General features: G+C 52.6%; 2 protein-coding genes across 2 annotated transcripts; one reads left to right on the top strand and one right to left on the bottom strand.

The window, feature by feature from the left end:
* Positions 1–217: 217 nt before the first annotated feature.
* On the top strand, positions 218–1,192 carry ora5 (olfactory receptor class A related 5). Its single transcript, XM_072713869.1, has 2 exons — positions 218–851; positions 921–1,192. The coding sequence occupies exons 1-2, from the start codon at positions 218–220 to the stop codon at positions 1,190–1,192; spliced, it is 906 nt and encodes a 301-aa protein (XP_072569970.1).
* Positions 1,193–1,726: 534 nt separating this feature from the next.
* nup155 (nucleoporin 155) lies at positions 1,727–15,229 on the bottom strand. Its single transcript, XM_072714262.1, has 35 exons — positions 15,082–15,229; positions 14,409–14,571; positions 14,158–14,295; positions 13,903–13,999; positions 13,754–13,824; positions 13,579–13,671; positions 13,211–13,474; positions 10,479–10,552; positions 9,848–9,939; positions 9,671–9,768; positions 9,423–9,590; positions 9,229–9,329; positions 8,953–9,123; positions 8,400–8,510; positions 8,219–8,313; positions 8,050–8,135; positions 7,887–7,949; positions 7,586–7,727; positions 7,443–7,509; positions 6,787–6,902; positions 6,597–6,703; positions 5,565–5,698; positions 5,285–5,476; positions 5,059–5,197; positions 4,799–4,934; positions 4,573–4,726; positions 4,380–4,484; positions 4,146–4,300; positions 3,933–4,062; positions 3,735–3,848; positions 3,528–3,648; positions 3,318–3,428; positions 2,993–3,129; positions 2,801–2,907; positions 1,727–2,726 (listed from the first exon to the last, which is right to left on the bottom strand). The coding sequence occupies exons 2-35, from the start codon at positions 14,548–14,550 to the stop codon at positions 2,588–2,590; spliced, it is 4,170 nt and encodes a 1,389-aa protein (XP_072570363.1). The 5' UTR covers positions 14,551–14,571; positions 15,082–15,229; the 3' UTR covers positions 1,727–2,587.

The following is a 15,229-nucleotide window of genomic DNA, read 5'->3' on the forward strand; positions in this document are numbered from 1 at the left end:
TGATGGGTGGCCAACAGGGCAAACCCAGCCCATTCCCAAACTACCCCAAGAGTTCATGTCACATGAAACAGAGGAGGGGCAATGTGTGACGAAAACTGGTCTCATCTGCACTCACAGCATAGGGAGATACAAGGGCAATCACTATTCCCGATTCCCAGCACCCAGGGAAACACACCTATCAGTTCACATTGCAAGGGAACTAAAGCATTTATTTCAGATGGACATCGTCAAGCTTATTGAGCCTTGCATCCGAGCTCTCATGTGCCTGCTAGGGATTCTGGGAAATAGCTGGCTGGCAATTCGCACTCTGCCCAGCAGAAGATCTCAGCTCCGTACCAACGAAGCCCTATTCCTCAACCTGGCCGTCTCCAACCTCATCACCAATGTCCTGGTGGATGTGCCTGATACCATGTCGGAGTTCGCTGGCGGATGGTTCCTGGGGAATATATACTGCAAGATGTACTGGTTCTTCTCAGACCTCTCTGAAACCAGCAGCATCTTCTCCACCCTGCTGATCAGTCTGTTCTGGTACCAGAAGCTGGTGTGGTCGCTGAAGCGGGGTGGAGCCCGAGTGGCACTGGACAGCCTCCGCCTGATCGCCCCGCTGCTGGCTGGGAGTTGGGCTGTAGCTGTGCTCTTCAGCTTCCCCAACCTCATCTACGGCGTCTTGGAAACCAAGAACCAAACAGCAGCTAAATGCATAGTAGAGTTTCCTTCTCAAAAAGCCAAGGAAATCTATGAAATCGCGTACTTGACCCTGGCTAATGTCGTGCCCATTTCTGGAATATTATTCGCTAGCGTACAGATCGTGGTGACCTTACTCCGACACCGGAACCGCATCCAGGGAATGGGTGCTGACCCACCCCCTGCCCCCCAGACGCTTGGGCCAGAAGGATCCAGCCTGCCAGGGGGGACAGCAGCAGGAGGGGCTAAAAATATTCCACCCCCACGACCCAGCAAGCCCACACCGAACGCTGGCACCCAAGTAAGGGCAGCCAAGAGCAAGGTGGCTGTGGCCAGCATTTTCCTGGTCTGCTGGCTGACCCATCTGCTATCGCGCATTTACAACAACATCAATGAGTCGTCCGTGTTGATGGATGTAGCCTCATACGCCGGTTCCTCCTACACCAGCATCATCCCCTACATCTTCCTCTACGGCATCAGAAAGCTGACCTGCTCATGTCGAGGGTGAAAGCACCAAAAATGTTCCAGGGAGGCATGTTCCTGGACGTACGGTCAACCTAGTATTCCATGTATGAGGTAATGATCTAGCAGAAGTATAAGGATTCATTTATAAAGGACAACTGTGTTCACCAGCAGTGTGTGACTTTTCTGTTGTACCATACGACTCTAGTCGCGTTCCTGCAGGTCAGACCAAAGAGGTAAAAGAAATTAAGGGGTGATCAAAACTGATTAATTAAAAAGATTTGGAGACCACCTGGAGGGTGATGAAAGCCACCATCTCTCACATATGAACATCAATGAGCTGGGTGTCCACTGTGACCAAACGTATAATTACAGCTCATCAGAGGCCACTGTGTCAACATACACAAGTCAACAAGGAACAGGACAATTTCATTAATTGGGTAAACTCATGCACCTGCCATGACAGCAGCCTCTTGGGGGCACCATAAAGAAGATGGTAATCATTTTGGGTGCAGTCTCTGTATGGATGTTACACATCCATGTTGACACCGGCTGAACATCAATCTCCACGCTATAAAGATTATTTTCGGCATGTTTATTATGATATTAAATCCAAGACAAATTTCTCAGTGCTTTCAGTTTTTATTACAATACAAATCAATCAGCAAGGCCTATATCAAAAACATACAAAACAAACCTAAATGGTTGATTTACATAAAAAGTTTATTATAAAATAGCAGTGAGAGTCAGGTTTTAAAGTACAGAACTCCTCTTTGGTGGGGAGGACTGGGCTGCACCCTAAACAAAAGGAGGAAAATTCAGGGTCCCACCTGCTAGAGGTACAGGGCACTGTCCATTCAAACCCAGTGCCTGATTAGAGGATCACTGAGGGTGCCAGCAGGAGAACGGAAATCCCAGGGCAAATGAGCCGACTAACAATCCCACAGCCGGGGCCCCTTAGTGCAAGCAGGGCTCCGTAACACGCACGGGGGCCCCCATACCCTCGGGGGGCCGTCAGATGTGTGTACTGTGCTGTTAATGCCCACCCCTGGGAATGATCGAAGTGCGTCTATCACAGAGAAGCACAATGGCACCCTTGGGGGGATGTGGGGCATATTGCAGAACACCAGCCACTGGAATATCACAGGAAGTTTACAGTGAGAGCACCAGGCCTGGTTCAGCGGGAAATGAGCAGCGGTGTCTGCAAAAGGGGGGGGGGGGGGTGTGTCACCAAGGTAGTTTGACCCTCCGTCAAACCCACGCTGCTAATATTCAGACCTCCAACTGTTGAACATGCAAAACAATTAAAGGGATGAAAATGTGTGGAAGAAAGACGGTGGCTGAGATCCGCCTCTGTTTGGGTGGTTGTGGTGGTGATGGTGGGGGGCGGGGGGGGGTTCAGTGGTGAGGCATCCTGCACATGTACGACCTCCCCCAGCTCTCAGTGCACCTTCTCCAGCTTGGACTGCAGGGCCTTGAAGTTGCCGATGACGTGCTGCAGGACGGCGCTGGGGCTCAGCGATTGAAGCTCTACTAGGTAGCCACAGATGTTGTCCAGGCACACGTTGGTGAACCTCCTCCTGCAAGCAAGCGCACGCGCGGTCAGTGGGGATGGGAGGGGGGGGGGGGTGCCAGTGGCCCATCGAGGCAGTACCTGTCGTACGCGGGCACGCGGCTGGGGTCCTCCACATAGCCCGAGAGCAGCACGTGGATGCACTCCAGCAGGTGCAGCGGCTTCTTCATGCGCTGCCAATAGGGGTCCTGCGGGGACAGCGACCCCAGATCAGTCTCGCCGTCGGGCTCTAACGCACGGCTCAGCTCCCTGCCCCGCGGCCCCAACTCTTACCCGCGTCTTAAAGAGCTGGTCGTACACCTCCAGCAACCTGGGCAGCTGCACCCCCATCTCCAGCATGGTGGAGGTGGTGAACCCCACGTCCCAGTGCAGCCGGCACACCTCCTGCTCCAGGAACTTCACCAGGAACTCTGCAGTGGGAACGTGAGCCTCAGACCAGTAGCACCGCCTCCCCCAAACCCCCGCGCCTCCTGGGATGGACGCACGGGCTAGGACGGGCAAGCCCGGGCACGTCCAGTAGGGGGCAAGGGTGGGGCAATTACAGACATCAACAGAGGACGGAAGGCGGGTACGCTGATGCACGCAAGGAGCATCTCACCCAGGGGGAAGTAGCGGGGCGTGCCGGCGTAGATCCTGCCCAGGGACACCAGCTTCAGGCTCAGAGCTCGCATGCGGTCACCCGCACTCATGGTCACGCTGTCGCTCAGCTCTAGGGGGGAGAACAGCGAAAGAAAACAAACAGTGAGCTGTGTGGCCAGTGGGGAGAGGAGGGCAGGGCAGTCCAGACCACGCCCCCCAGGATGCTGACCTTTCTCCAGGATCTCCTGCCACAGCGAGTGCACCAGGATGGGGTCTGAGTGGCCGGCACAGTGGATGATGGCCAGCTTGCACTCCGACAGCCGGAAGTGGTCCGCAAACTCACCGTAGAGCTGGTTGGGGGGAGGGGGGACAGGGGGCTTAATACCACCAGGAGTGGGGGGGGTTTGCGGCTGGCTTCTCAGACCGAGGGCCGTACCTTGGTGATGTCCATCAGCTCAGAGTCCAGCTGTGACACGGCTGCCTGCACTGAAGGATGCTGGGAGTACTGCCGGCTGAGAGTCTCCTGGATCTGCACCTGGATCCGCACCACCTATGGTAGCATGAAGGTTATGAGCGACGGGCCTGCGGGGCTCCTCCCCCACGTGCTCTCGCTGGTGCCCCCCTTCCTCCATACCTCCATCTTCTCCTCCAGCTCGTTGAGGAACTCGCCGTCAGCCCCCTGAGAGGAGGTGCCAGAGAAGCTCTTGGCTGACAGGATGGCCCTGGAGATGTACTCCAACCTCTGCTTCAGGGAGATCTCCGTGCTGCGGGGAGGGGTGGAGGGGGGTGGAGGCGTCAGGGGAGCGTCCAGGGTCAGCAGCCCACACCCCGTAAGGCGCGTCCTTACCTGTGCATGTCGGCCAGTCTGGCCAGGACGTGCGCCGCCTTGCTGAAGCTGCGGTTCTTCTCGTAGTACCTCCACAGCAGGTCCATGCTGTGCACCTTGTTCTGGTCCTGCTTGATCATCCGCATCAGGTGCTCCTCCAGGTAGGGTGAGTTGACCTGGGGCAGAGGTAACCACTCACACCAGGACTGATTCCGCCCAAAGCCCCCCGCGGCCCGCAGGCCCCCCTCCACGTACCTCCAGCAGCTTCTCCGTCAGGTCTGCCTGGATCAGCCAGTTGTAGAGGGCAATGTGGAAAAGCTCATCCTGAGACCTCTGCGCCAGCTGCAGGACCTGTTCAAACTGCAGAGGGGGGGGGGGGATAGGAGTGACACATGGGTGACGCCTGTCCCTGCCGGCCAGGCTGGCCTCCGATGGCGTGCTGACTCACGTGGGCGGCGGCATCCTCGTTGCTCAGCATATTGGGGTCAGAGGTCATGACGGGGGGGCCGGGCTGCTTGGGCACGCTGGGGGACTGGGGGGCCACCGTGCTATGGGCCACTAGCTCCTGCATGGTGTCAGTCACACACTTGTAGCTGGACAGCCTGTGGGACGGGGTGATGCTTTAATATGGGCCGCCGCACCAGCCCACTGTGGCTCAGGACGGCGGCCCCTACCTCTCCTGAAAGGCGAGCTGTCCGGCCGAGTCTCCCTCTGGCTCCCCGTTTCTGTAAAAGTGGAGGCCCAGCCCTTGGGGGTCCTTCTTATCAGCCGCTGTGAGACAAAGCTCCAGGACGCCCTCGTAGAAACGCACTGCGAGGGCAGCAAGAGGGGGCGTCACACACAGGCGCGACCAGGAAGTACTCAGTAGCTGGTACTCTGTACCCAGTAGTCAGTACTGGTACTCAGTAGCCAGTACTCAGTACCTAGTACTCACCACTACGGTACTGCGCGCACACCAACTGCAGATCTGTGTGGTGGCTGATCTGCTGGTAGAGCCGCAGGGACTCCCTCAGCGCTCGCTCCCGCTCCAACTTGCTCTGTAGCTGCCGGGAACCCTGGAGCAGCTCATTTGCCTGTAGTGGAGAGGTCAGAAGTCAGAGGGCTGTACCAAAGCGGGGTGTGGGGCTGGGCTGTGTGCTGAGAGGGGGGGAGGGGGGCACCTTAGAGCAGACGCTATCGTCACAACTGTAGAGCAGGGGGCAGATGTCGCGCAGGTGCAGGCTGATGGTGTCCACGGAGGCGCTGTCCTTGATGTAGACGTTGATGAGAGCGGTGATCAGAGCCCCGGTCAGCTCGCCGCCCCGGATCACCACGTCCTTAAAGCTGCTGCTCTTCACCTGCTCCTGGAATTCCTGATGCACGGAGGGGTATGTCCATCACGTCAGGAGGAGTGGGACAGCATCGCACTCGAAAGGAGAGCACGCATATGCACGCACGCACCTTGGGCAACTCGGCCAAGATCAGGCTGAACTGATGCTCACACAGCAACTTCCACAGCGCCAGCGTCTGGCAGGAACGATGCACCAGCTGCTGAATTCCCTGCAGGGACGCCTTCTCGTAGGCCTGCGCCTCCGCTGTGAAGCACACGGGACGAGTGTCAGAGCGGGGGAACAAACTCACTAGGTGCAGGAACTTGGCCCTCAGTTCCTCAGAGGAAGTTCCAGAACCCTTTCTTAGTATCTGCTCCAGACTCGGTACTTTTCATTCGAACATGCACTACTGGGCAGACGCTTACAGAGATAAATTTGCTGACTGGTTGACCACAAGCAACGGCGCTAACATGGAAGTTACGCCGAAATGCAGAAAATAAGATGTAGTGCAGCAAGAATCGAGCAGGTGAAATTGTTTTTGTACCTCAATTACATTGAATGCATCAATTACCATGTTGACCCGAATATAAGACGGGGTTTTTTTGTCTCAAAATATGTCTGAAAAAGTAGTGTCATCTTATATTCGGGATATAGACAAGAAGGGGAATAGACGGCACCAAATACGATATTTTGTAACGAGCGATATAGATTTGCTGTAAGATTTTTAAGAGTCAAAAAGTATCACTCCAGATGTGTGAGAGCTGGCCATAGTGGCAGTGCGTGTGTTTAGCGTGACCCTGAGTGTCACTCCAGATGTGTGAGAGCTGGCCACAGTGGCAGTGCGTGTGTTTAGCGTGTGTCATGTAAATTGCTGGCTTCCCTGGCTGTGCCGCTGTTTAATACACCTATAGTAATTTGATTGCCTGTGGTTGCTTTTTAAGCTGCAGTTGCTGGTTAACTTATATGTTCTTGTGAAATACAATTGTTTTTCTTTATAAAAGTAACATTTGGTATTCCAAAAACTTTTTCTAACAAATAGAAAAAGAAAAGTGTGTGTGTGTGTGTGTGGGGGGGGGGTCGTCTTATATTCGGGCCAGTACAGTGATACACTGGGTAGAGGGACTCACTGTGGAACAGTGAGGGGACAGTGACAGGGACTTACTGTGGTACTTCCTCTGGAGCTCCTGCTGTACCTGCTGAGAGCTGCTGCCCCCATCTGGCCGCATGAAGCCCAGAAGTCGCTGCTGCAGATTGGCTGAGGTGCTGAAGCTGTGGAGGGGGGGGGGGGGACAGAAATATCAGCTAAGAGCCTGAAGGATGACAAGGCCGGTGAAAGGGCGGGGCTTAGCTACCTGGCCACACCCAGGGAGGCAGGGCTGAACTGAGAATTCCTGTCCAGGAAGTCTTTCAGGCCGCAGAGCTCAAAGAGGACGGTCTCCAAGTGCTGGGAGCTGACGGAGCTCTCCATCTGGGGGCGGGGCACAGACATCGCGTGACACTGTTAGTGGGCTTCACATGATACGCCGTAAGCACTGCGCAGACCTCACTGTCACTGCTCTGCCCTTGTACTTGAGTAGCGCTACTGACAAGTATTGCTGAACCAAGTGCTTGTTATCTTGAGTGAATATATTTATTATTATATTGCATTACATACAAACAATATGTAAAGATACATAAAATACTGGTTAACAGGGCTGTGCCATATGACCAAAATCTCATATCCCGATAATGATATACATCACGGCTACACCTCGCATTTACTGATTTTTTTCTATAGATCAGCTGCGGTAGGAATCCGAAAATAAGGCCACAGGAACCAGTTACTGAACTTCCTGGCCACTCAGCTCCCCACAGACAGTAACGAAGCATCTGACCGCTCATCATCACTGACATCACCACCATGCACCACGCCCCCGCGGCGAGACAGACCTGCAGCTAACAGACATGCAGCCGCGACACGCAGGCCTCGCCCTTCAACCTGCAGCCACTGCCCCGCACTGCGACTCACCACGCTCAGTGTCTGGCCCCCTCTGCTGACGGGCTTCTCCACGGCCAGGCTGCTGTCCCAGATGCTCCTGAGGACAGGTAGAAGTGAGCGAGCAGGAGTGCATCCGCATTACACCACCCCAAGCGTGGCCGGTGGACCCTCACCCCAGGATGCGGCTGAAGTACAGGCAGATGCCATTGTGCTTCCCGGAGAAGACCACCTCGGGGCCTGCGGATCCCCCAGTCAGAGAGGGCGCCCCAGGACTGGCAGGGATTAAGGGTGTGGACATGCTGGCGGGCATCAGACCTGGGAGGGGAAGGGGCAGCTTAGAGCAAAGCTTAATAAAGCACCTCTGCCATCCTGCCCCCAGCATCAGCTGACATTATCCACACACCACGTTCACCTGACACACAGTACATCTGAGCAGGACAGCCAGCCTTTCCCACCCAGGGTGAGGTGCCCTACCTGGAGCAGGTGTGGCTAGGAAGCTGGGGTTGGGGAGGGGGCTGCCCACAGATACCGGGGACCCTGTGGGCGGAGACACACCAGCGTGTGACCTTTGAACTGCATCACGTGGCTTCGCATATCTGACCTCATTTGCTGACATGCACAGAGATGACAGGCTGACCTGGGACGGGCGAGCCGAAGAGGGGCCCCAGGTTGCTGGGCGCGGCGAGGGCCGAGGCGAAGCGCATCTGGGCCTCGCCTCCGTACCTGCACGGGGACCGGGGACGTCAGAGGTGACAGGGATATGGCTGCCTGAGCAGTACACACACGCAAAGGCACACAGAGCCGACCTGAAGAAGGCCCGGGTGGCCCACGCTGACACCTCACGGTCGCAGGCGGCGCTGGAACAAGCCAAAATGAGACCGGTGGCACAAGCCTGCTCCTCCTGTGTGGAGACGCACATCAGACTGCAGTACCAGGGCCAAGCAACACATCGCGGTAGGGGGGGGGGGGCACCGGCCGCACACCTACCCTATGCAGCTTGAAGAAGCGGTCGATCTCCTCTCCCTCACCACCACCGCTGCTCACCAGCAGGTGGCGCAACTGATCCACAGGCCGCAGCTTGTGGAAGATGTGACTCCCCTGAGAAGAGCAGTCAATCAAACACGTTTGTATAAAAGTCTCTCAGGAGCTGTCGCCGAATCAAGAATTACAGAAGTGCTGAGACAAAGAGAGAGAGACACGCAAACAGAGCACAGTGGCAGGCCGACAGACAGACGGAGCACAGTGGCAGGCCGACAGACAGACGGGGCACAGTGGCAGGCCGACAGACAGACGGGGCACAGTGGCAGGCGGACAGACAGACGGAGCACAGTGGCAGGCCGACAGACAGACGGAGCACAGAGGCAGGCCGACAGACAGACGGAGCACAGTGGCAGGCCGACAGACAGACGGAGCACAGTGGCAGGCCGACAGACAGACGGAGCACAGTGGCAGGCCGACAGACAGACGGAGCACAGTGGCAGGCCGACAGACAGACGGAGCACAGTGGCAGCCCCAAACATCTCCTTCCTTGGTTACCCACCTTGGCAGAGAGGAGCACAAACTTCTTGGGCGGCACATTGTGCTGTTGCACCACGACGGGGGAGTCCGTGAGAGGAACCAGGTCTTTGTTGACCGGTGTGGAGATCCTGGCTGCCCTGCCCTCCTCAATGGTGGACAGTGCCCATGTGTGGCCATCCACATTGGTGGTCATCTGCAGAGATACAGTCAAGAGAGCGAGCCTAGTTCACCTGTGCTCTGCTGGCCAGGGTGACACCCCCCCCCCCCCCCCCAACGGCTGTGAGGCAGCATAGCCAACCTGAGCCTCCATGAGTGGCTTCTTGAAGGGGAAGGAATCATGGTTCATGCACCACAGAATGTCGCTGTCCTCAGTCTCTGACGCGGCCATCAGCAGGACCCCTGATTAAAGAGCGGGGGCAGCTTCAGCTCACGTGTCGTGTTTCAGAACCAGCCTGACGGGAGGCGGGGCCAGACACGAGGGGGCGGGGCTACCTTTGGTGTAGAGCGCCTTGTGAACCTTGGCGGGCTTCTGAAGTGTAGAAGAGGCAGAAAAGCCCGGCGGAAGGCGCACGTGGATCAGCACCAGGAGGCTGGGCCGGGCAGGGGTGTGTCTGGCACTGGGCAGGGCGAACGGCGAGGTGCTGAAGTACAGGCGCACCCCTGCGGGCACACAGAGGCGGCTGAAAGTGGGACGGCACAGGGGGCAGAGAGCGCAGGGAGCGCCTGGCGAGTGGCCGTACCCGCGTGTGTAATGGCCAGCAGCTGGCAGTCCAGGGACTCCGACCGGTCGATCACGGCGATCTGGACGATGGGCTTGAACACAGAGCGGTCGATGGTCCTGGGGACACACATCAGTCAGCCAGCGTACCAGTAAGCCAACGCGCCCCCCCGGTCACCCCACTCCTGACTGAGCCCACCTGGCGATGTTTCCCGCTGCTGCCACGATGGAGCTCTGGGACATGGCAGCCACTCTGCTCATACCCTGCCCGTCCGCACCCAGGTCGTACATCTGCAGAAAAGCAGCGCAGCTCGTCATCGCGGCTGAACTTAAAGCTCCTTTTGACTCTTAGCAGGTACCAGCAGGTAAGAGCATCAACTTATGATTAAACTTATTTCTGTCCAGAAATGTGACATTTAAACTTTATTTGACAGAGCACTAATAACTGGTAATAACTCAGTTACTACTGAAGTACAAATTATGAACAAATATAGTCACAACTTATGATAAAAGATGCATCACGAGATCATTAATGGTGAACAAACGAGATCGGTACTGCATGACTTGTTCTTTCAGTAATTGACAGACATTCACAGAATTAAGACAGATAAAATATGTATTTCAGGACATTCATAGCGAAACCCCACAATCAATGGCAGAAACCCATACCTTGATATGTGATGTCAGAATAAAGCACTTAAATCTAACCTGGGCCAATTTTTCGTATTTCACCGTTTTCATCCAGGACACCCTCTGCCGAGACCCCTGCTAATGTTAGAATCCACTACCTTCTGGATAGAGGTCGAGACCCTTAACCTACTGGTACCTACCTGTAGAACCCCCTTTTCAGAGCGTGTGTAGAGGATGTTGCGGGAGTTGTCGACAGCAATCTGAACCACAGGGTCTGCGTGGGGAGACAACATTGAGATTGAGACGAACTTCTGAGGAGTCCTATGAAACACACCTGCATTGCCACTTTCCCATACGTGGGTTTAAGGTCGTGGTGGGCAATATGACAAATAATATATTGTAACCAGTTGCAATTGTATCCACGATAACTTTTTCATAGTCATCACCAGAACTGCGATACAGCACTATTATAACTAGGGGTGTAAATCACAGCTTTCCTCGCAACACGATACAATATCGATTCCTTAAGCCAACGGTTTGATTTTTTTTGATACCTCAAAAATTCACACGATACGATTCGATTCATTTCTGATCTTATATGTCTACTGGGGATAGTAGTCGAAATGATGAAATTTCACACAATCCTTTACATTTCAATGAATTAAAAAAGGCAAATATAATTAGCATTTTATCATATTTTATTGTGAACTGTAAACAAAATCTAGTGTAGTCAAGTATGTCCCATAAATCAGGCAAAATAAAGTGCAATAAGGTAAAAATAAAAACTTTGGATGGATCTAGATTAACATGGTGACTAATTTTATTTTAAATCAAGTCTTCTCCAGATAAATACAAAAGTGTAACAAAAAGTATAAAAGTATGTCCATAACCATCATGACCTGCTCCTATGACCCTCTCGTGTGCTACGCCCCTCATTAACTTCGTGTGCAATCCCGATTGTTCCCAGCTGTTTCTTATTGTTTCATCTAGTCCCGTGTATTTAAGTCCACATCAGAGTCTGTCGCCCAGATCTGTCATTGACGTTTTCCCCATGTTATGTGCTGTGCTTGCAATAACCCCCCGCCCCCCCCTTGTTGGATTTCCGTCTGCCTGACCCTGATTCCTCGTTCCCTGCTTGCTCGCCCTGTGCTGGGATACAACAAGAACAAGTAAAATAAAGTGCAATAAAGTCAAATAAAAAACACTGCATGGACAGACATGTAGAATGAGGAAGATCAACAGACTGACTTCTGCAGTGAAACAAGTACGTCAGTATTCTGCTTTGAGAGGTTTTTTTTTTTTTTTAAAGAAAAATTAAATGGTCAGCGTGTTCAGGAGATTGTGTCCTATGTCACCTGTCATACTAAACACATGCTCTGAAGGAACGCTAGCCTGCGAGCTACTTATAAATGACCAAGTCAAAATGATCTACCTACTATAAAAATGCAAAACGTATATTTATGTAAAAAATATTGAGTATTCTTTAATATTAATTATTATTATTATTAATTTCCCTTTGGGATGAATAAAGTATTTTTGAATTGAACTGGGATTTTAGTTCCTTCACCTTTCTCTTTCTCAGCTCGCTTTTCAGAGGGAAGTTAATGTCGTAGTTTTTATGACAGTCTGAAAATGCCGCTCTACATTTCCCTTCTTCGGATCGAATAGCAGCGGAAGACTGACAGATGAGGCAAACGCACTTCGAATATGACACTGTGGAAAAACAACAGTCCTCCTCCCATTCCGTATGGAAGTGGCAGGTTTTTGGCTTTTTACTTGGTCCAGCTCCCCCATTCATTTTTATACCCTTTCTTAGGTTTAGTAGAAATAAACTGGAAGCTAAATAGGCGACTCGGTAGCTTGTAGCAGCTGGCGTGGTTGAACGCGTCATCCATCCTCTATTTTTTATGCCATACGATCTACACACACTACCTTTGCAATCGACCAGTAGGTTGCAATTGACATATTGGGCGTAGACCATGTATACGTTGGAACACTGGAACAGGCGAGGAAATAAAAACGCATGTATCAATATTTATGTGGTCACATCGATGCATCGGATCGTTTGCTGTTGAATCGATATATCGATACAAATCGATGTATTGTTACACCCCTAATTATAACAACAACAACAGAACAAACCAGCAAACCCCTGTCACACAATGCCTGAGTGTTCAGAGACTGCAACAGTACAACAATAAAAACAAACCGACGTGAAACAACATTTCACTCTGCATAACATCCCAGTTCTGTCTGTATATGTCTATTCGTTGTTAATTACCTATTTCAGTGGATCAAACTTAATGACTATATCTTGAACTTAACTGATCTTTTCTAACCAGTTACCCAACTTGATGGAAAAAAAGCAGCAAACAAACTTTGTATACCATCAGACTGCTAAAAATACTGCACTTGTGTCACATGGTAAACACACAATCCGCAGAGAGGTTTGCCACGTTGACGAGTGTGCTGCATGGCTGATGAGAAAGAACTGGTTCCAAATCAAGGCTCTGCTTTGCCTTGTGTGGTTATGATTGGCAAAATCCAACATGGACCAATCTTCTGTAATTTACAGACTTTGCAGTGATACCGTTCGTATAAAAAGGAGACAACACAAACATTCATTTTAACCACCTGAAATGTAAACACCACAAATAGCATGCAAAATGTTCGGCTATGAATACCTATTATTATAATGCTACAAGAATTTCTTGCAAGGATGGAATAACAGGGTAAGTGGTTAAAACGTCAACCTGCATTACTATATACACATTTCAATTTGGTTGGTTTGTAAACATACAAGCAAAAAAATTCATTCAATTCAAAATTCATTCATTTAGATTCAAACTAAAAATATTGTGATACAACATTTTGGCCATAATTCCCACCCCTAGTCTGATCTACCCCCCTGGGCCAGACCACAGTGCCTCACCATCCTCAGAAAAGGAGAACTGCAGCAGGGAGGGCACGAGGAAGGACAAGCTGCTCTTGGAGTGGTTGATCTTCCGGCAGCGTTGGCTGAACCAGCCGGCCTCTGCCTGGTAGGCGATCTCGTACAGGCAGCCATCTTTGCCCGCCAGGAAGATGCGGCCCAGGTCAGTGGAGGCCACGGCCAGCAGGTAGGTGTTGTCCGTGGGGATGGAGTACAGGGGGTCTGGCAGCAGCTGCATGCCACCCACCATGCTGTCATTCAGCCCTGTGGAAGGGGTGTGAGGGGATAGGCAAGTGGGAAATGCAGCAAACAGCGACTGCACCTTGGCTCAAGGCATGCAGAGCAAGGTCCTCAGGGGAGGGACTCACCTCCCTGGGCTCTGGGGAAGCTGAGGCCTAGGATGACGACATCCACAGGGGTGGCCAGCACCAGTAGGAAGTGGATATGGGGCTGGAAGATGCCTAAGACAGAGACGGCCATAAACGGTGACACAGACAGCCCTCACATACCAACGGCGAAACGCGCGGCTGTGAAGTTGCTCACCTTCCTTTGGTTTGACCAGCCCCACGGACAGGATGGTTTCACTCAGGCCGTCAAAGTACGCCACGTCCCCCCTGGGCAGACGAACCCAAGTTAGCGTCACCGGTGACACCCACCCACCGGAACTCAATCAGTGACATCACAGCACCCACCCGTCCTCGTAGTTCCACATGAAGATGTCGTTGTCCACAGTGAGCCAGGCCCGGCTGATCTCAGGGAAAACTCCCATCATGCAGTTGCACTGCATGTCTGCGGGGCATCATGGTTAAGGCTCTCGGATATTACAGCAACTCCAGAATTTTACTTAGATACTAAAGTACACCTAATTCTGGCAGAAGCCTGCTGCACCAGCGGACAGGAGCAGTTCTCATTTATGCCTTCTAACAATAATGCAGGTTGAAGGATACGACCAAACTGTTCGACCAGCTCGGGGGGGAGGGGAACCCTTCGGACAGCACTCAGCTCCGGGAGACTAGGCACGCTGATCAGCCCCGGGCCCTGGAGTGGATAATCCATGTCCGACACCCCCGACAGGGAAGGCATGTCTGCATCGGAGATGGAGAGGAGCAGACCAAGACAAACGGGAATGTAAGCAGTGACAAGCAGAAAGGTTATTAAACCAGAGCAATAAACACGGCAGCTGACAGTTGGTACTCACTATGTGCGGGAACATTGAGGAGCTCTGACAGGTCAGGAAAGCAGCGGTCATCCTGCAAGTGACGATCAATTAGCCGGCCAGCGTTATCCAGCGCTTCGTGCAGGGCAGCGGCGGAGCTGCTGGTGCCCAAGTTGGACGGCATCGCCGGGGAAACAAAACAAGCCTGGACAAGAAGCGTAGCCGGCACTGATCAGACATGGTGAGATGCTGTAACATGCGAGTAAACAGCTACAAGCGTGATTTACCCGCCCTGACAGAAACCACAGCTCAGAAGAACACGATATGCCAGTTACCTCACAGACCTTCCCGAAATAAAGTGACTCTTTTTGGGATCTAAAATGCCTGAAATGTCAACATGAAACAAAGCGAAATCTTGGACATTTGCTTTGTACGGTCAGAATACTTTCAGAGCGCATATTTGCATGGCTGTGACGCCTCTCTTTGCGTCCTGTCTCCGGTGTCCACTTTTTTTTGCAAAGCACCGGGCACTGGCGGGTCAGCACTGCCCGAGGAACGCACCCAGTGTCGCTGAATGAAGGTATAATAGCCATGGTGGCAAAAACGGAATCGCTGGTCAGTACAGCCAAAGTGCCGGCAAAACGCGGGACTTACAAAAACCTAACGACCCCAAATTACACTGAAGGTGACATATTTAAACAAACCGTACACTTACCTTAATCTAAATTCCCGGTCTTATGAGGAATTGAAGTGCTGCGGATTTGTTTTAATTACACTTTCCCTAAAATTAGCAGGACTTCTCAGATTCCAACACGCACAACAACCTCCACCGTATCCCGCCAGCCTCACGCCGTCGAGTAAAA

This window comes from Paramormyrops kingsleyae, chromosome 7 (genome assembly GCF_048594095.1).
Source record: "Paramormyrops kingsleyae isolate MSU_618 chromosome 7, PKINGS_0.4, whole genome shotgun sequence".
Classification (NCBI taxonomy): domain Eukaryota; kingdom Metazoa; phylum Chordata; class Actinopteri; order Osteoglossiformes; family Mormyridae; genus Paramormyrops; species Paramormyrops kingsleyae.

Bases quoted from the DNA above. Each gene is read 5' to 3' on its own strand.
- nup155 (XM_072714262.1), bottom strand. From the start codon at position 14,550: ATGCCGTCCAACTTGGGCACCAGCAGCTCCGCCGCTGCCCTGCACGAA. The intron at 14,296-14,408 runs GTGAGTACCAAC...TCTCCGATGCAG, and splicing joins CCTCAATGTTCCCGCACATA to ACATGCCTTCCCTGTCGGGG. The intron at 8,314-8,399 runs GTAGGTGTGCGG...GTCTCCACACAG, and splicing joins GCTTCTTCAAGCTGCATAGG to GAGGAGCAGGCTTGTGCCAC.
- ora5 (XM_072713869.1), top strand. From the start codon at position 218: ATGGACATCGTCAAGCTTATTGAGCCTTGCATCCGAGCTCTCATGTGC. The intron at 852-920 runs GTGCTGACCCAC...GGGGGACAGCAG, and splicing joins GAACCGCATCCAGGGAATGG to CAGGAGGGGCTAAAAATATT.